Consider the following 20,157-nt stretch of genomic DNA (forward strand, 5'->3'; position numbering starts at 1 on the left):
TTCTATGCAAGCCGCACGAGCAGACTACAATTAAATGGTGACACTTTATATTATAAAGGCTGAGCAGTTTCATAGTTCTAGTTGGGTGCTGGTGCGAGGCTGAACGTTGGTGAGGCAGGCACATTGACACGAGCTAAACATGTGTAGGAATCTCTAGAATCGTATCCTTCGACTACTCAATGTCGGTATCAATATCACATAAGGCCGAATTTTGTAATGATCGCATCACAAAAAATGTAACATACCTGTCACAAACTGACCAATTAGCCCTGCTTGTATTGGTCGAATGTGAATGGTGGCTATATTGACCAACAGGAGCTGGGTTGAAAGGTTTGTGACAGTTCTTGCAAAGGGCTTGTGACATGATCGTTGCATACCACGGCCCCAGTTTGAACATTCGTTCACGTGTGGGCACTCTCAGGTCCATGCGAAGGCAAGGTGTTAATTTGGTCCGCGAGACTCACAGAAACGAAAATTTGTTGCAGCCAATTCATGCAATGTGATGTGCATATGCACATGTGTAAGCAATATATTGGGACACAAATCAGCAGAGGTTGATACCTCTTAGAAATGAGAGGCGTACCCTGTCACGCTTCTTTGTCGTCCATTATGGAAAGTGGAATTGCCCATTGCAGTTCACAGTCACAGGAGCGATGCAGTACGACCTCTAATATCAATTTAAATATTTACACCCCATCAAAAACTTTCAAGCCTAGGGGAAAACATTGACATTTAACTTTATACATCACTAGATGAACATAATTAACAAGCTGAACAGAGTCCTATTTCATCAGTTTTTCAGACACTGAGGGACAAAGACATATGGCAGCGTTTACGACTTCCATCTGCAACTCCTAATGTACATCCCTGTTCGTGTACATGCAGTTTACTATTCGCTCAATCACTGATGCCTAAATAAAGTCTTAAGCAGCCTTCCATATAATGTGAAAGACCATTTGACAGATATAACGTCCTGCTTTAACCAAGCCATACAAGCCTGCCTGTGTGGCCTAAACCTAGCGTGTCATACTCTAGATCCAAGGATTGTGGAAAGTTCGACCTCCCTCACCCTCCCTTCTCAAAAGAACTGCCAGAGTGGCCAGCTTTTGGCAATCTGGTCATACTGTCTTATGCCATCACACAATGCGTCGACCAATCAGTGCCTGGACATATCACCTGCCAGAGGCATGCTTGCGATTTTTTTGCTCAGAGTGTCAGTGCCTGTGAGATGCAGGATTTTCTGGAGAACATGGCCTTCAAGGAATTAGAACGACAGACTTTGGGATAGAAACCTCAGTTTATTACATAAAAATCATGGGCCTCTGAACATTTTCTTTTGAGCTTTGTTTTCCATTTTCCCACATAAACATACAACACAAATGCGGAATGCAGTCACACAGCATGCCTACTGTAGCTGGCCAACACTCGCATGCTGTCCATTTCCAGAAGAAAAAACAACTGAAAGTAAAACACAGATTATCAGAACAACGCTACCATGACATGCAGCACAACATATGCTGAACACCTCCTTCACATCATATGGAGAAACATGCATGCTGCCTGGAGAAATGGCAGACTGTAAAACCTTGTTCTTACAAAACACTTCCCTGTGTGTTCTCCACAAGTAAAGCATGCAGTAACAGAATTACAGCAGAGGCAGGCCGTGCAGCCTGCTTCAAGAAAAACATGTCATCTTTCAGCATGAAATACAGTGTTACAAGTGGGGACACAGTCAGGTGCACAGCTCAGTGACCAGCTGCCCTCTCAAGCACAGCCAGGAAGAAGCCTCGTGTGAGAGAACTTTTTGCTTCCATGCGTACACAGTGGTCACCCAGTGGGCCCAGACCGCGAGTGGGTAGCTCGGGCAGCGCGTGGGCAAGCACAAATTGTCCCTTGGACCACGTAAGCACCTCTGCCACCACATCCTCATTCTCCTGCTTGTGCACAGAGCAGGTAGAGTACACGACACGCTTGCAGTGCGGGAAGCGCAAGGCATGCTTCAACAGCATGGCTTGCACACAACTCAGGCGCCGCAACCGGTCCCTACCCTCGTCACTGTGTGCGTCGAGTTCCCGACCCAGGCGGCCACAGAGTCCTGAGCCGGAGCAGGAAGGGTCTACCAGAATGAGCTCACTAGCACATTGGGGCTCTGCACTTGGGTCGAGGTCCAGGAAGTCAGCCTCCTGCACCTTACAGATGGACTTGAAGCCCCCAACCTGCATCAGGTCCCGCAGCGCTTGGAGTCGCTCCCCACACTTGTCCACAGCCAGGATGTGCCTGCACCCAAAAGTGATGCCACTGTCAATCTGGTGGCCCTTTTGCACCAATTTCTGGAGCAAAATAGAGCACTATGATGTAGTAAAACACTGATTTACGAGCACTCTGGAGCTTGAGGCTCAACCTTCAAAACCTTTTAGGTGGGCAACGCTAAGTTTGTGATGCAATGACCGCTACATAAGTGTCATTATTTCCACTGAATCACACACGAGAGGACTTCAATTCTAAGTTGCATGCTGTATAATTAAAAAATAAAGGACATTTGGGAAATACATTAGGTTCCCATAAATTGAAACTTCAAGGAATCAAAAATGTCTGATTAACCAGACATTTCAATCATCAGATGTGTACCTTAACATGAGTCAAGACTAAATACCATTTCCTTTACAGATATACCTGCATGCAAATAGTATTTGGGACACTTTCTCTGTGTAAACATTACAAACAAGCACAGTATAAGATAAGAATGGAAAGCTGTGATATAGTCTCTAACCAGATGTGTGGTTAAAGAAACATTATCAATAGAGAACATTAGAATAGGGAGACCTTATCAGCTAGGAGAACAGGTAACAGCAGGGCACGAGTACACATGCATAGAGTGATTACTGCACCCCTCACTTAAAGTGTGCGCATTGCGGTCCCGCTATCACGTACCCTATCCCCCTAACAGGCTGGGTCCCCCTATTCTAAAACTCCCTAATATTGAACAAGTGTCCCAACAGAGCAAAATCACATACTGAGAATTCGTGGGACTGGGAAAAAAAGTAAAAATAATCTGAAGGTCGAATCAGTGATGGCTGCAAAATAACTTGCAAAAATAAGTGTGATTACTGCACCCCTCACTTATAGTGTGCGCATTGCCATTCCGCTATCACGTACCCTATCCCCCTAACAGGCTGGGTCCCCCTATTCTAAAACTCCCTAATATTGAACAAGTGTCCCAACAGAGCAAAATCACATACCGAGACCTCGTGGGACTGGGAAAAAAAGTAAAAATAATCTGAAGGTCGAATCAGTGATGGCTACAAAATTACTTGCAAAAATAAGTGTTTCATACTGAAATTATTTTAATTGATGAAAAAAAATGCACAACGGTCATCTGCTGTTGAGTTAAATGTGCATGAAAATAGCGATTATTGGCAATTTCATCATGCTGTACAGCATGTTAACCATGAGAAACATCAAAGCAGAACTGCTCCGAAATAGTAAGGCATTCCATGCCATCCTTCACAGGTGCGATGCAGCAGTGGTGGTGTTTTCTCACAAGTGACGGCATGCATGTAGGGTTGGCTTCGCCAAACAAACATGAGCAGCTACTCATGATGAGGACGAGCAGCACGCTTTTTATGCACACACAATCAATCATGCACGCGGACAGAGGTGACACAAGCGCACATTTGTGCCCGAACAGCGAAACGCCGTCTAAAAAGAATAAAAATGACGATGTACCACTCAGTGAAAGATTAGAAAATGAAACGATGTGGCGACAGGTCACCTGCGATTATTTGCAATGCCGGCCAAACCTTGATACTTCCCTCATTTCGGACCATGCGCGAGCTCACCAACTGCACGGGCCGAAAGTTTGGCTCATGCGGCGCCAAGATCTAGATCTACGCTTTTTTTTTCTGTGCGCTGGGAGTATTGGAGCAAGACAAAAATTATAAATTATTCAAGTTTAAGACAAACCATGGTTCAAATGAGGGGGCTTTAAAATGCACTGAAAATTCACCTGGACAGCCAAAATTTTTAGGAGGAAACATAGTAAACTCGGATATAGTAAAAACTGATATAGTAAAGTGAAACTGAAGTCCCAGTGCATCTTCCATAGACAGCTGTACATTTACATTTTTCCCACTTTATAGTAAAGACGTTTTTGGTAAAAATCGGTTATAGTAAAGTGCTCCTGGCCGCGGCGACGACTTTCACGATATGGCATCGCCACCCGCGCACTACATAGAATCGAGAGGCAGATTTTTTGTATTTGAAAACAGAGGTACTTCCACACGATGTAAAAAAGTTTTATAATGAAAAAATGGCAAGAAGAATGAAAAAATGGCAAGAAGAGATGATAAAAGTGAGATGGAAGGTATTTCAGTTTTTTTTTCATTAAGCAACAAGACGTGTTCAGTAAGTGCTTGTTTAACTTCCAGGCAGCATCTTCAGGACCATGTCATCACCAACCACTGATATAGTAAAGACACTGATATAGTAAACATTTTTGCTAGTCCCAGTGACTTTACTATACAGGGGTTCTACTCTAATGGGACAATATGTGAAATGAAGAATATCTTCCTTTTCCCCCTTCATCCCCACAATCAATTTCCTCAGTCGTACGAGCTTTACTAGTTGCGTTTGTGTTCAACAAAACTAACTACAATCATTGTCGAGTGAATCCCACTGTTCACATTTTAAAAAATTTAGTGCACTTACACTTAATACGAAGTGCGGGTACATATGTACTCTGGTAGTGTAGGCCACCAGGACGGGAAGAAGGGAGGGAGCCTACCTGCACATTAGCTAACGACCCCATTTTTCTTAATCTAGTGCGGGGAGGTGGGGCGCGGCAAACGGATACTAAAGGTGATAAAACGACACTTATATGAGACCAGAGGAGAAGTCACCTTTACAAAAGCCGTAGGAGAGGAGGCAAGGTGCACAGCGCACATGGGTAAAAAAAAAAAAAGGAAAGCTGGCTATGGACATGGAGGGAAATTGACATGGTCCGGTGTGAAAGGAAAAACAGCAAAAGTGCGTAAGATGCAGAAAAGAGAAGAAAAAGGGGCACATGTTTGCAGCACTGGACAGTGCAAAGCAGCTGCACTGCTTTGACGTTGCCATTCTTGATGGTGTCGCCCAACTTCCTCAGTGTCATTTAGACACCGAGAAAGAGATTGCAGACAACAGCGTGTTTATGTAAAGGTTACTTCTTAACCTGCAACCAATCTATGAGATTCAGCATTTAGTACTTATTTGAATTCAAAATATGATAACATAAAATACAAGAACGAAAAAAAAAATGTAAAAGAACAACTAAGAGCAGGATAGAAGGACTTTCTGCGGTCCATTAAAAAATCCGACACTATATTTAGTAAGTAGTCAGTTAATTACCAGGCAGCACCTTCAAGCCTTGCGATCACCAAGAATTTACATAGTAGTGAAGACACTGACATGCTAGTAAAGATTTTTGTTTAGAGGGGCTGTACTATACTGCTATGGTCTTTGTCTCGAGCAGTGACTGGAAGAGGCTTCAGAAGACGCAAGAGGAGGATGAAGTGTGAGCGCCTTGTTCGACCCTGTCATGTGGCGTTGGTGTTGCTGCCTGTGAGCCAGGTACCGCAACATCCCGACCGAGACGTTTTAGTTGGCTCAACAGACCAAGTACAGAAAGACAGCGGGCGGCAACGATATTCAATCTCATCCACATTAAAACCCCTTTCATTTTTAATTTAAGTCACCCAGTTCCATCACATTTTATGCACACTTGTGCTTCCCTCATGGAGAACCAATTAATCATATTCAATTGCCTCCATGTCCTTGTGGGCTAGGCCAGTCTTGATCAGGCCTTTACGCCGGGTGTGCCGCTTATGCCTGAGTGAACACAGAGACTGTGCTGACCCCATCAGCCTTCAATTTTTAAGACGAATGGTGGAGCTCTGGTGTCACGATGCTGCACGAATGAAACTAATTCGAAAAGCAAACACAGCAGCTCCATGCAGTTGCGTAAATTTAGACTGCAGACTGGGCCCAGCAATTTTCGCTGTTGGCCGATCTTCTCAGGATTTTCCCAAACTTTATAAGAGCGACTGCCATTTATTCGGTCAAAAATCTTGACTGCATAGTGTGCACCCCTGTCTATGTGTCGCCACCGTGTGGCCACACGTATGCCAGTGCAGGCTTTTGTGTCACAAGCTGTTGCTCATTAATGCTTAGCAAAGACAATACTCTGGCAAATGCAGTGTACCGTATACACAGAAATCACCACATCTGAACATGTGAATTACACCACCAAATTACCACTGCATCATAATTAAGGCAAGGTTTGAATGAGTGACTCATGCTACGCCTAATCCCCCCAACTAGTCATAATCATGTCAAGAGATTCAAAAGACATTCAGGGTTGAGGACGTCGATCGGCCTCCATCGTGATACATGCCTTGCTCGCATTTTTAAGCGAGACAGGAAAGGACGGACAGCAGCTCAAAATATGAGCTGAAACTTCGTCAGATTAATGGTAGCTCACGTATTGGCTACCCCGTGCAATTCTACATTGCCACAAGATAGTCACATTCTTTATAGGTGGGCTTCAACAGACAACACTTTTAAAGAGTGGCAACAATCGAGGTTACACCTCATGAAATTGCCAACTTCTGGTGCCACCCAGTTCAGAAGCAGCGAGTTTGGAGCAGTTTGGTGCAATTTTTCCAACTGCTATCTGAATGACATACTCCCTTGTTAGACACAATTGGGCAGGGTTGGATGAAGAAAAATGGAGAACCTGGGCCAAAGCCTATCCTATGTCGCCCTGCCCCGCCAACCCCTTAGGCTGTCCTTCCTCCCTTCCATACTATACTTCTGCAATATACCAACATCGTAGTGATTAATGCGGGAATGCATTATTTTGGAGCACACAACACAAGCGCTGTGTTTAACGCTCAGATGACAATTAAGGAACTAGTCTGAGACTCACTCTGACACTGCTTATTTTCCCTCTCCTAAAGTGGTAGAGGAGAAGTGATGCATCACTTCTTTTCTCACACAGTTCCATATGGAATAGTATTTCCAAATGGAACTATTTGAGAGTTGTAGAATAATAGTGGTGGTGGCAGTAGAAAAAGATTTTCCTCTTATCTCATTTTTGTTCCAGCTAATTTTTTTTTTTTTTTTCAATGTTTTCTACTGCCACAGAGCGTAGAGATTGACAGGAAACCATTGAGAACTCTTCACCAATCCCTAAGCAAGTGCAGATCACATCACAAAAAATAAACCTCCCAGAGAAGTGGGGAGTTCCTGTTTCTGCAGCTCAACAAGGTCTCCCAACAGCTGAACAATGTCAGGTTAGGCAGAGGCCCGTCTCTTCGTCTTTTTTTGTTTTCCTCTCCATACCTGCTACTCGGAATTCCGGTTCGATAAATGAAGGATTAACCTCCTTTATGTATGGAACCACATAAGGAAACCCCTCCTCTTACCCTGATGGGCTGCAACCTCCTTAGCCCCTACTTTAATCCAGTGCTGCAGTTGGACACAATTGACTAAAGGGTGGCATCACTGAATATACAACGAACATGCGGGAAACATGCTATACTGCCATCAGGACAGCCATTGCTCACATTTTTTTTCACGGTCACATGCAATGTTAACTTCATGCCAGAAAAATGAGAATGATCAGAATAGTGTTGCCACATGCACATGCTTGCATGGAGCTTTTTATGAGAATTAGTTGCTCGCTCAGTAGAAGCAAGCTCTAGCATTTTGAAGCAGCTCAGGGAGCAGTAATGATGCCATTTTCGAAAACGTTTTGGAGCATGTTTCCAGGCCAAGCACCTTGATCATTTGCAATTATATTAAAAAAAAAATAATTTGATTCCTTTTTTATTCAAAGCTCAATGCTTTGCTGACTATGCATGCATTTCTGACAAATCACCAAAATGCATACAAAAGTCTAAAATAACAGCTGACCTGAGAAACGATTCCAAACAGACTAGTAGCAAACATAATGCTTGCTTGTCCAGTTCATAATTGAATACAAATATTGACTGAAAAAATTTGACTTTTGGTTACTTGGCTAGACAGATTTAAATATGGATTCGGCCACTTTGATTTGCTCAAGCACTGCTACTAGTATGGAATCCACATCAAGCAGCAGATTTCTACTCTCTATCTCATTTTTATCATTTTCGATCCCATGCCTGAGCTGATAAATTCCTGGACACTGGCCAGTAGTGTCCCCAAGGAAGATAGATGGCACTCAAGGTTAGTCTTTTCCTTTTTCAACCAGTGGCTCCCGATGTTTTTTTCTTGAATGACACTAGCACCACGGCCGGTCTCGAGGGAGAGGGCACGCGCTCTCTCTTACGGCCTTCTCAATCGCTGCGGGAACAATGGGAACTTTTCTCCTTGAGTTACGCTCTCCGCCACCTCAAGGGGCGCGACCTGCTCACTGTTCGCTCCGCGTCTGCTTCAGCGGCGGCGGGTGGTTTTTGCCTGGTTTCGCGTTGTCGCTCGCGAGTTTCGTGGTGAGTGCAGCCCCGACATTAAACCGCACAGAAGGTAGATGCTGCAGCGGCATGTCGTCAACGTACCACACGTGAACGGATATAAAAAACACTGTCGTTCAGCAAACGTTCGACAAGCATGGCATACATTGCGGCACGGTAGCTACTTTTGTCCATTTTAATCAGAATTTTTCCCAAGCCTGTACAAGAATACGAACAAAAATAAAACTGAATGAGCAGTGATCACATCGAAGCTTCTTCAAGGCTAACATGACAGCAACTCGTCTGCAACAGCAAAACCGTCTTTCAGCGCTAGATGCGAAACCATTCATATAGCACCGAAGATGAAAATAATTTCGTAAAAATGTAATGTAAATTGCAAAATGCTTGCATGATATAAAGTATTAGTATAACAGTCAAAGTAAATGTTGTAGGGTTGAGTTTTAAATGTTATTACAATTCATATACTAGGCAATGTGTGGTATTATAAACATTATTTTAATTTTGCAAATAAACATTGCTTTAATGAAATTTTTACATGATATTATGCTTATTATGAAAACAAAAAATGGTTGATATTCATAACATCACTTGTGCTCGAAGTGGTAAAAAAAGGCCAATAAATGATGAAGGTGATACTCGATGCAGTGACTTACAAATGAGTTCACCTGCTATATCGAAAGTATGCAAGAAACTTCTAAAGCGTTAAAGAAGGACACTCTCACTGAAGACTCATTTCAAGCCTTATATAGCGACCCATTGAGGCTCTCTTCGGGAAAGTAAGGTTAATGTGCGGAAGGGAATGACATATGTCAGATGCGAGGGCCATAACAGCTAGCGGCACATGACTACATGACTACATTGTCAAGACGGACGTTTCATCTGAGAGCAAAATCAAGGCACTGAAGGAAGTGATGGCATCTCCTACCATCCCATTTCCCACTGTCACATATTCCGGTTCACCTTACGTCGCTGGATACATTGTTTAGTTAATCAACTTCCGGTGTGACGCTTGCGCTGTTCTTCTTGAAAATAGCGAAAGAAGCAGCCCCATGTAGTACGCTCTTCTACGAGGACAATGTTCTAGTGGACTGCATTATCCGAAACCAGAGCTTGTTGCCCTATTGGACAAACTTTTTTTTTTCGAAAAAGCTGCCGTGCACCTAATACACACAAATGTTCTCGAAGTACTTAAGATCCTGATTCAGTTAGCATTTCAGAACTCAACACTGAGTTGCCCGAAAGGAATTGACAACAGCTATGTTATTAGGTCCGCTTCTTTGATATTTGAAAAATTTCTCAGAATTCTTCTTCTCAATTAATTATACCAGGAAAGTGACAGAGAAGACCGAGAAGCCAACTCCTTATGTGCACAAGCCGTGCAGGAAGATTTTGAGCCTGAATTTTCTAGACGTAGGTCGCATTTTGATGAATTGATGAATATATAAGTGCAATGTGTAACTTTGAAGGACAACTTTTTTATTGTTTGCCGCTCTTTTCGATTCTGCTTAACTGTTTATGCCCATTTCCTTGATTAAAAGTAGTCGCGAGACTACATATACATCTTCGGTCTTTCAACCGACTGATATGTTTTGAACGAAGCTAGAACAGCCCACTCCACTAGACAAGTGAAATTTTTACTATATGAGTAAATTTTTGTTCTTTACTCTGAATCTGAGACGCACCATGAATTTTTGCCGGTGCCTCTTCTGATCTAAACGAAAATGGTAGCGGTTGACAGAATCTCCACCCAACAGTTCACCATGCACTCACGTCAGGTCGCTCTACACCTGCTTAAAACATTCAAAGGCAGATTGCATAGCCTGGTAGATTTATTTTTGTACAAAACTTAGAGGTAAGAAATGCTGAAGTGTACCCGAAGCTTCATTCGACCGTGCACGGTCGCACTGACGAAGGAGCGCGCGCGTGAACGGATTGTTGACTGTATTTTATTCCTCGTACACGATAAATGTTCGATGTTGATGACGGACTTTGTATAAACCATACGGGGCGAAATGTCAGGACCTGCCGGTTGCAACTGACGCAGGCGAAGCTAAAAGCGAGCGCGTTTCCCTTGCGCGTGAACGGCTGTAGCGGAGGAGCAGCAGTGGGGCGGTGGCGACCCCACCGAGGCGCGGCGGGCGGTGGAAACAGACCCCATTGGAGAGGCCGTAAGAGAAGTCCTGGAGCATCAATGGACAAGAAGTGGAAGCTGTGACAGATTTTCTCTTCTTGGGCTCCAAGATTACCTCGGAAGGAGACTGCAGCCATGAAATTAGGAGACGCCTGCTTCTGGGAAAGAGAGCAATGATTAGCCTTGACCGCCTAATAAAGAGCACAGACATTAGTCTGCCAACCAAGATCCGTATAACTCGTGCTATGGTCTTTCCAGTTGTGATGTATGGATGCGAGAGTTGGACTGTGAAAAAGGCTGACCGCTGAAGAATTGACGCGTTTGAATTGTGGTGCTGGCGAAGACTCTTGAGAGTTCCTTGGACTGCCAGAAGATTAAATCAGTCGATATTGTCGACCATAAATCCTGACTGCTCATTGGAGGGTCAAATTCTAAAGTTAATGCTCAGCTACTTTGGTCATCTGATGAGAAGAGAGGAGTCGCTGGAGAAAGATTTGATGTTGGGAAAGGTTGAGGGTCGCCGGAGAAGGGGTAGGCAGCGAATGGTTGGTTAGATGGCATCGTCGAGGCACTGCAGATGAAGTTATGTGATGTTAGGAAGATAGTGAGAGACCGGAAAGCGTGGCGTGACATGGTCCATAGGGTCACGAAGAGTCGGACACGACTGAACGACTGAACTGAACTGAAGAGAAGCGCTCTCTCCCTCGAGACCGGCCGTGCTAGCACTTCCTCAGTTTTGGCATGTTGGCGATAAGCTCTGTACGGCTTTCCAACCCCCTTGAGAAGGTTTCTAGTGATTGAAAATGCTTACTTCAAGTATGCTTTTGTTTGAAGCAGGCAATGCACAACTAGGCTCAGTGGTAGAGCACCTTTTTGCTTGCACAGCAGAAGCATTAGAACTCAGTTTTATGTAGCTGGTCAAGTTTCCTAATGGCTCGTGGTAATTTGCGGTAACTGCATCATTTCCCTTTCCATAGGCAATCGGATTGAAAAGGCTGGGAGGAGGTGCTATGTGACATGAACAGAATTTTTACACAATTAATTCCCTCCAATTGCTTGAGCCTTATTTTATGTTTCCTTGCAAACATTTATTACTGCTCCACATTAGCTTCTCTACATTTATTTGCATTAGGCACGGCGTAAGGTTCGTTATACCTTTGCCACCGTCGCCCCATCGTTTCAAATATGCCAAATCAAGGATGCACAACTCAAAACATGCCACCAGCCTGCTGCGCTTTTTACGGCTACAGTGTACTACACCACTACGGCTGGTTAATTAGACTGGATCACATTATTTGCAGGCAATGCAATACTTCACTGTGCAGCAAAAAACAGCCTTTGGCTAAATTTGATGGCAATATAGTTAGGCAGCTGGTCTGGAGCAAATGGAGCAGCACTTCCAACCCTGCTCACTCAGCTCGCCTGCGTCTAAATACAAGTTCAACTATTCTGGAACCCAAAATTTTTGCACTGCCAGTTGCAATGTACATAATAGTGCAGTGCAATTAGCAACAGACAGTTCCTATCCTAAACCCTTTTCAGTGCAATTTTTGATCTCCTGGAGTCTGACAAACTTCCCAAACCATATAGTTTATCTGGTATGTTTTATTTTGGCAGTGGTGAATTATTCCAAGCCGTGCATGCTTTAGTTACAGCAGCCATGTCTTGTGTTCTTTTTCGTGACTGCTGCCTCAGCTTGCATCAGGGTGCAGTCATTGATATGGACCAAGAGCATGGCATAGGCCACAAGCAAGAGGCCAAGAACTCACCCTGTGTTTTGCATAAGAGCGGCTGCATACGATGTCTTCATGCCCGGAGCAGCACAGGCATCCAACAAAACTGCACCTGGCCAGGGGTCCAAAGCAACCACAGCCATGCCAGATGCCTGCAAAGTATTGCATCCAAAGAATGTGCTTACCAAAGCAAATCAGGCATGCTACACCCAAGTGCTCCAGCTGGTTGCACATACATTGTGAGGCAATGCATGCAAAGCCCACATCAAGGACTACTGAAACTGCGTGCGTACCAATCAAATTGCGTGGCAGCTGAACGAATTTGAGTGATATATATGTCTTAATAATACTTACTGGGGGGAAGGGAAGAGGGGGGGGGGGGGGGGGGGGCCTAGTTGGTGCATGTTCCCCTGAAAAGATGTAGTGCTGAAATGGACAATATGCAGATAGAGAGACAAGTTGGAAGTTGAGCCTGTCCTGTCTCTCTATCTGCGCGTTGTTCATTCTGGCGCTACATCTTTTCAAGAGAACATGTATTTGTCTATTTGGTGCTGTTGAGAGCAACAGACAGCGAGCTATGCAGTGGCATCTTGAAATTTAGTGCAGAGCATAATCTAAGCGAAATTAGAAGTTTTCGGGCACACAGCATTTCACTGCAGATCGGCCACATTTCTAAGGGCACAAATATGAGGTTCAGTCGACACCTGTGTGGGCACACTGGCACAAAGGGCAGCCCAGACACCACCCTCAGGCCTCCCATAGATATGTGCCTGCCTATGGAGACCTTAGCCCACATTCCAAAGACAATTTTTATAGAGCGTACACAATCTGCTGATCATCAACTACAGCAGTATATGGCATCCCTTGTCTGTTGATGCACCATACAGCAAGTAATGTGCAGTGAAAGCTGCTACGCTAAACAGGCAAATGCTGCAACCTTGTGGTAGGTGAACAGCAGGCAACCAGCAGCAGCATTAATGGCTACTGAATGTAGCTCCCCTTGCGCATCCTCGTCCAAGTATGTGCAATTCCCTAACCTGTTCTTCTTATGCACACTCTTTATTATGCAGTAGGAAGCCAACATGTGTAAAAGATCAGTCACCATACAAGGGTCCCGGAGGGTTCAATTTTCCTCAACCTCCGATGGCAAAGGGGAAGCCTGAGCTCGCAGCCCCTGCCAACATGGCAATCTCATATGGTCTCATGACATCACACAACCAAACAAAAAATCAGTGCCCGGCCATGTTAGCTTTCAACTACTTTGATAACGCCAGAAAATAAAATGGATGTTTCAAAAGGAAAAATCCCCTCCCCCCACCTTTTTTCAGCGGAGGACAAAGTGAAAGAAATAGAGAAAATTTCCTAATGCGATTTCAAGGTTTTAATGAGTCCTAGCTTTCAGTTTAAGTTTTTTTTTTTTTTTTTTTTTGCTTTGAAACCACTATAGCGTGCTTCGATGAAAAAGTAAAGAGTAACTTTCACTGCCTGCGTTTATGCTTTAAAAAATCGAAAGCTGCATCAGGTATGAGGATGCCGTAGTAGAGGGCTTCGATAATTATGACAGCATAGAATTCTGTTTCTGTGCACTAAAATCCCACAGCTTAGGTCGAACAAAATAGCTGAATGCGCTGCCGTACAATGAATACAGCACCAAACCACAAATACTTCTGCGCACGTAAGCTGCTCTATCTAAATAAGTTTTCTTGAGGATGACATCAGTTGCTGTTTAGGTTCTCTTCAGGATGGCTGTACAATAACCCTATGTGAGATATATTCGAGCTGCCCTCCAATGACCTTTAGAGAAAAGATGACAAAAGATTCCATTTATATGGCTGCGCAGTCTTACCATGTGCGTTCTCACAGAGCAAACATAGGGAAGTACGCATCAGGCATGAGAATCGATTAGTGAGAGAAGGGGTCGGCTGTGGTTTGTCTGGAAGCATTTTCTATGTTTGAAATGGCCACTGGTGGAAAAAAGCAAGCAGTATTTATAAAAAAATTTTGTGCATTCCTGGAAAAAAGTTAATTGCTAGTATTTTGTACTGGAATGCTAAATTATTCAGTTTATTCAGGTTATTAACAGATACTGAGCTATTCAGGCTTTAAGAAACACATCAATAAATAACCATTTATGCAGAAATACATTTTTTATTCAATGAAAAAAAAAAAAAAAAGGTTTGAAAGGGCTAATTCAGTAAGGGTGCACAGTACAAGAGTATGAGGACAGGAGAGAAACGTAGGCTTTTGTCCTGGTCCTCTAGCCATGCAACCGTTCCTATGTTTTACCACCAACCAGCCCAAACCCTTACCACAGTGAATCCTAAATGCACCGATATCCAACAATGGATAACCAGAGGGATAACCATGATGAAAGTGCAGCTGCCCAAGTTAACTCTATCAAACGTGTCTCAGAACCTTTTTGTGCAAACCATTTTAAGCGCAGATGTAACAGGTGGATGCACCATCACATAAATCATTGATCAGTTTGCTCTTACAATGCAGGTCTCTGCCTTATTGATAGCCCAGCTGGCTGCTACCTTTGTATTGGCTGGTTGGTCAAGCAGCGTGGTGATGTGCCGAGCGTCATTCTACAGGAGTGACTGAAGTTTGTGCCGCATGGATAGAAAGAACTTTCCAGCCCTTTGCTCTGCTTCGAAATGTTTCTTAGAGCCATCTCCTGATCTCGGGATCATCCATCATATGTAGGATGGCCCCATTGTAATCAACCACTGCAGGAGTTCCAGGGATAAATGAGCAGCGACCCTCATCTGTGCTCGGTGGGCTCTGCGACTGTGCCATGGCATGGATCGTTGATTAGTTTGCTCCTAAAATGCAGGTCAGTAACTCTAGCTTATGAGCTAAGAAGGTCAGTAACTATTTATTTTGTGCAACTGCCAGGCTCACAGTGCTGCGTTTGCCTAGTTGCTGACTGTGCGAGTGTCATTCGTGCACTGATACTGTTATCAGGCGACATCTAAATAAATCCAGGACCTGACACTATCCTTACTGAAATGCAAAAACTGTCCAGTGGATAGGCAGAAATACTGTCGGATATGAGATCTCTTCAAAGCCAATTAGAGGTTGCAAACATTACCATTTCTGAGCTGGCCAGGCAATCTTTCATGACTTTCATAACAGACATAGAAACAATGCAGACAAGTACACTCCAAACATCGTTTTTTTTTTTTTTTTTTTTTTTTTTTTCAAGGAATTTGGAAGCTTCCATTGACAATTTTAAAAACCGCACACAACGGAATACAGTAGAACCTCGTTAATATGTTCCCGGTTCATACGCTGCAAATCGCGGGCAGCAAAACATTTCCCATAGATTTACACTATTTTTCTCCCAGTTTATATGTTCCCGAATAAGACAATTTTCCGGTTATTATGTTCGAAAGTTCAAGAAATTGGGGTCATATAGTATGTTGTGCAATCATCCGGATATGTGCTAATGAGCACTTGCGACATGGATAACTGTTTGGCGGCCCTCACCTGTCAAAGTTGCTTTCGTGCAGTGCCTAGGTGCAAAGGGGCGAAGCATCAAAGAAAGCCAACAAGCCAACATACGAGGCATTTTTTCCCGCGGAAACATGACTTCATGAGAAACGCAGTTGCTTTTTTATGGTGCCTTGGGGGCACAGGGGTGAAGCATGTAATAACTATTATTCGCCTGCATACAAGCGGGCCGGGTCTGAGGGACGCAACGAGCCAAATCGCGGCGACTGTAAGCCATCGCAATGGCTTCTCCACATCACCAGTGTAAGGGGGCAAAGAATCCAGAAACAACCAAGGAGGTGATCACGGGGCGTCATTGCCTTTTACGAACCGGATTTGTTATTAAATATCTTCTGCGCTTACGACACACAAATACAGACTGAATTCTATAAGAGCTAAAAAAGGAGCTGTGCATACTGGATGTCTTTAAATGGTAGTCTACACTTTTATGCAGCGAAAGTCTCACTTCTAAATGACATTGTACCTTATTTAGCAGTTAAAACTTTTTCAAAATCAGGCAGTTTGGATCATATGTTTTCCCAGATAATGCGTTTTTCCTCCGTATTCATTTTTAGAATGTATCAATGAGGTTTTACATATATAATATTCTATGGCCTCCCTGAAAATTTTGGTGTATTAAAGCAAGCCGCTATCTATCTTCGTTCTAATAAACTGCAAGTAACAACTGACCCTGCTCACACTGAACACTCGTCCGAGCAGTATTTTGGGTGAGCCATCTCCTTTGCCTTGGGAGCTGGGGAATAATGTACCTGCATGCTCCAGATGCAGCTTCAAAGCATCCAATCCAAGAAAATGCCAAAGAAGATGCCAACTCCCTGTAGCTTCATTGCAGATGACCAATTCAAAATAGACTGGCTCTATGAAGTCGTTTGTAAAGTCAGAATACCAGCAGGAGTAACTGAGGCCAGGCAGGCACACCTTGTCCTGCAGAAGCAGCTGCGCTTTGTGCACCAGATCCAGCTGGGTCAGCCGGGCGCCTTTGCCAAACACCAGCCAGTCACGCAGATGGAAGTCCTTGAGGAACTCATGTGGCTCTAGACGGCACACTCGTTCCAGGAACCAGGCAAGTCCTCGACGGCGGGGGTATCTGATCCTTGTGAAGCCTGCCTCCTCTAGCTGCTGTATCACGGTGGAAGTGTTCAGCAGCAGCGTGTTGACGCGTGCGTAGCGGGGCAACGGTGCTGCAAATGCGCGCCACGCTCAGTCGCTCTTGTCGTCTTGTGCGGGGACGGCCTCGTGGTACGCCTCGTAGACAAACAGGCCCAGCACCAGGTGCACGCAGAGCACGCTGGCCACGGTGGCACCCACCGAGCAAGCAGTGGCCGACGCGTGCCACAGCTCAGCCAGCGCCCACTGGGCCCCGAAGAATGCACCCAGCGGCAGCGTCACCATCAGCGCCGTGTACAGCAGCAATGTAGCCAGCGGACCCGCCATGGTAGCTGCCTAGTAAGCCTGCGTCACACGAGGCCGCCCCCTTAATAACGTAGTCAGCTTTACCTTTTTCTGCCTGCGGCACGGCTGCCAGAGCCTTCTCGAGCTGCGGCCGGCAGGCAAGCACCTGGTCGATGCGCGGGCATATGCCTGAATGCAGCGGTCTCGACCCAAATAGCACCTCGTGTACCAGAACCAATGTTATGGGCTTAGGCACACCCTGCTCCAGAAGCGAGCTTTGGGTCACCACTGCCTCCAAGACTTGTAGCTTCTGAGCCACTCGTGTCACCAGGGCCGCCAGCTGGCCCTTATTCTGCAATTTCCGCGCACCATATACTTTCGCTTTAGTGGTGCCAGCTAATGAGCGCAAAGCATGCAATATACGAGTATCGAACAGAATGGCAAAGCAACGGCTCCATAAAACAAGCAAGCATTCTCATACGCACTTCTTTTCACCTCTTCCGGTGCTAAAAGCCAATTCACACTTGCGAACGCGTAGCAAAATGAGGTTTGCATGCTAACGTCGTTTGGACAGAGCCAATTCACACTAGCGAACGCGTAGCAAAATGAGGTTTGCATGCTAACGTCGTTTGGACAGAGCAACGTCAGAAAAGCAATTTTCTAATCTTCACGAGAACTAAAGCATTCTAATCACAACACTAATCTAACGCCTTTAATTCACAACATAATTAGAACACATCATTTGATACAGATAGGTTAATATGATTTGTGCAGTCGGAAGGTTCGACACGTCTCACTCACCGGGTAGTGGGCGCTGGCCAGCAAGGGCTGCACGGACTGAGGCATCTGGTTCAAGGCTTCCACAATGCGTGCAGCGACCCTGTAAAGCTTAGGTGTTCGGGACATACTTTTCCATCGAGAATGAGATTGGCAATCTCCTTCTCTATGATTTCTCCACCCTGCCGGCATGGCACACTTGCCTCCCCTTACTAGCTGTTCTGTAGTTCTGCAATCCTAGAAAAGTACTACTCCAGCTCGGCCTCAGTTCAAACCGCTTGAGATGCGCTTACCTCACAATATTTCCCTGAGCCGTCAGAATGAGTGAAAAGCGAACAACGACGCCTCAAAATCGTCAACCACACGCTACTGCATAAGCACGACGATAATGACGGATGGATGGATGGATGGATGATAGTGGCTCTGCCCTTTGAATCGGGCGGCAGCTTGCGCCGCCTAGCCAAAAAATTAAAAGAAATATATTTATATCTTCCCCATTTTTAGCTTCTAATTCGCCCGTATCTGCCCCCCTCCCTTTTTTCCTCTTTTCATTCTCTTGACTTTTTCCACCAATCCTCTAACCTCTCTTTTGTTATCAGAACGTGTTCCTCATCCATTCGCCCATCTTCCCCAGCAAATCCCAGTGCTCTCTCCAGATCTGCCGCTTTTTCCGCGGGAAGGGCAGGACGAAGTTTTTGGCACCTTAGAACAACATGTTCCGTTGTTTCCTCCTCAGTTCCGCACGCCGCGCATAATATATCTACTTCCTGAAATTTTTTCCTGTACGTTTTTGTTCTGAGGGCCCCTGTTCTAGCCTCAAACAGCAATGAGCTCCCTCGTGAGTTGTCGAATAAACTTTCTTTCTTTATATCTTGTTTTCGAGTTCTATACATACCCAATGCTGATTTTCCTTGCATTCTTTCCTCCCACATTTTCCTTTCTGCCTCCTTTACCTGCTTTTCAATGCTGCTGTTTTGCTGCGGTGTATCTCCAAACTCTAGGTACTTAAATCTGAGCTTTCGGGTTCTGTTAGTCCATTTCGTATTCAGGCTTTTCATGAAGAGGTGCTTGCACATTTTTCGTGCCCACCTTGATTCCTCCATTTCGGTTAGTCTCTGATCATATTTTAGTTTGCTAATTGCCTCTCTAACCTCAAATGATGCCCAGCCCATATCTCCCTGGACTCCTTCATTAGGTGTGTTGCCATGTGCTCCCAATGCCAATCTACCTACCTTTCTCTGTCTGATTTCAAGGTCTGACTGTACTTCTGATTTCATGCACAGTACTGCATTTCCAAAAGTGAGTCCTGGTACCATAACACCCTTCCATACCCCTCTAACAACCTCATACCTGTTATAATTCCAGAGGGCCCTGTGTTTCATAATATCCGAACTCCTTTTCCCTTTGTCTATCATAATTCCTTCATGCTTTTCTAGGTAATTTTTTCCTTCGATATCGCTTTGGCTAGCTAGTTCCGCTAGTTCACCGTTCACCTTCCAGTGGATTGTGATGTGCCGTTATATAGCGGTATCAAGGTAGATGCTAACAGTAAATGTTTTCAAATCCAGTGTGGTTAGAACATCTTACCAGTAGGACAAAACTGTTTGTATCAAAAACACACAGAGAGGCCAAACTTTGGAGGGCGCTTAGCGGCGCTGACATCGAGGCACCTTAGGCGCCTATTAGGCGCTTACAGATTGTGGCGACATCCATGTTCTTTAAAGTAAACTGTACTGAAGAAAGCGCGGCACAAGCAACAAGCGTTGCAAGCTCGCCAGGGCCCGGGCAGCCCAGGCCCAAGCCAATGGTATCAGGGCCCTTATTCCGAGTTTGCGTCGTTATCGAAAGTGTCGCTATCTCCCTTATAGTGCTCTAGAAGATTGGGCAGTGTGTCGACCGCGCCGCGAAATACATGGGAGCGAGGGGCCGCTTTTGCGATGACGGAGGCGCCGCAGCGCAGAGGGCGCCACGAACGCTCAGCCCAGCCGGCCCCCAACGAGCCCAAAGGAGGATCCGAGCCTGGCTGGAAGGTCACGCGAGCGGCCTTAGACCGCGCTATATTACGCATTGGAGCGCACACCGCGCAGGGACTCGACGGCATCCCGGCAGGTGTGGT

The 20,157-nt window shown here is 45.0% G+C and overlaps 2 protein-coding genes across 2 annotated transcripts; both read right to left on the bottom strand.

Annotated features, from left to right (window-relative positions):
- Nucleotides 1-1,278: 1,278 nt before the first annotated feature.
- Nsun5 (Nop2/Sun-like domain containing protein 5) lies at nucleotides 1,279-19,647 on the bottom strand. The gene is made up of 6 exons (XM_084599495.1): nucleotides 19,629-19,647; nucleotides 18,066-18,144; nucleotides 17,370-17,616; nucleotides 16,791-17,053; nucleotides 12,393-12,508; nucleotides 1,279-2,277 (listed from the first exon to the last, which is right to left on the bottom strand). Exons 2-6 carry the CDS (start codon nucleotides 18,108-18,110, stop codon nucleotides 1,746-1,748), a joined length of 1,203 nt encoding a protein of 400 aa, XP_084455621.1. The 5' UTR covers nucleotides 18,111-18,144; nucleotides 19,629-19,647; the 3' UTR covers nucleotides 1,279-1,745.
- LOC146197588 (vacuolar ATPase assembly integral membrane protein vma21-like) lies at nucleotides 17,050-18,426 on the bottom strand. Its single transcript, XM_084599496.1, has 2 exons — nucleotides 18,335-18,426; nucleotides 17,050-17,324 (listed from the first exon to the last, which is right to left on the bottom strand). The coding sequence occupies exon 2, from the start codon at nucleotides 17,304-17,306 to the stop codon at nucleotides 17,073-17,075; it is 234 nt and encodes a 77-aa protein (XP_084455622.1). The 5' UTR covers nucleotides 17,307-17,324; nucleotides 18,335-18,426; the 3' UTR covers nucleotides 17,050-17,072.
- Nucleotides 19,648-20,157: the final 510 nt, after the last annotated feature.

Source organism: Amblyomma maculatum, chromosome 3, assembly GCF_055883805.1.
Source record: "Amblyomma maculatum isolate TAMU_Amacu chromosome 3, ASM5588380v1, whole genome shotgun sequence".
NCBI lineage: Eukaryota > Metazoa > Arthropoda > Arachnida > Ixodida > Ixodidae > Amblyomma > Amblyomma maculatum.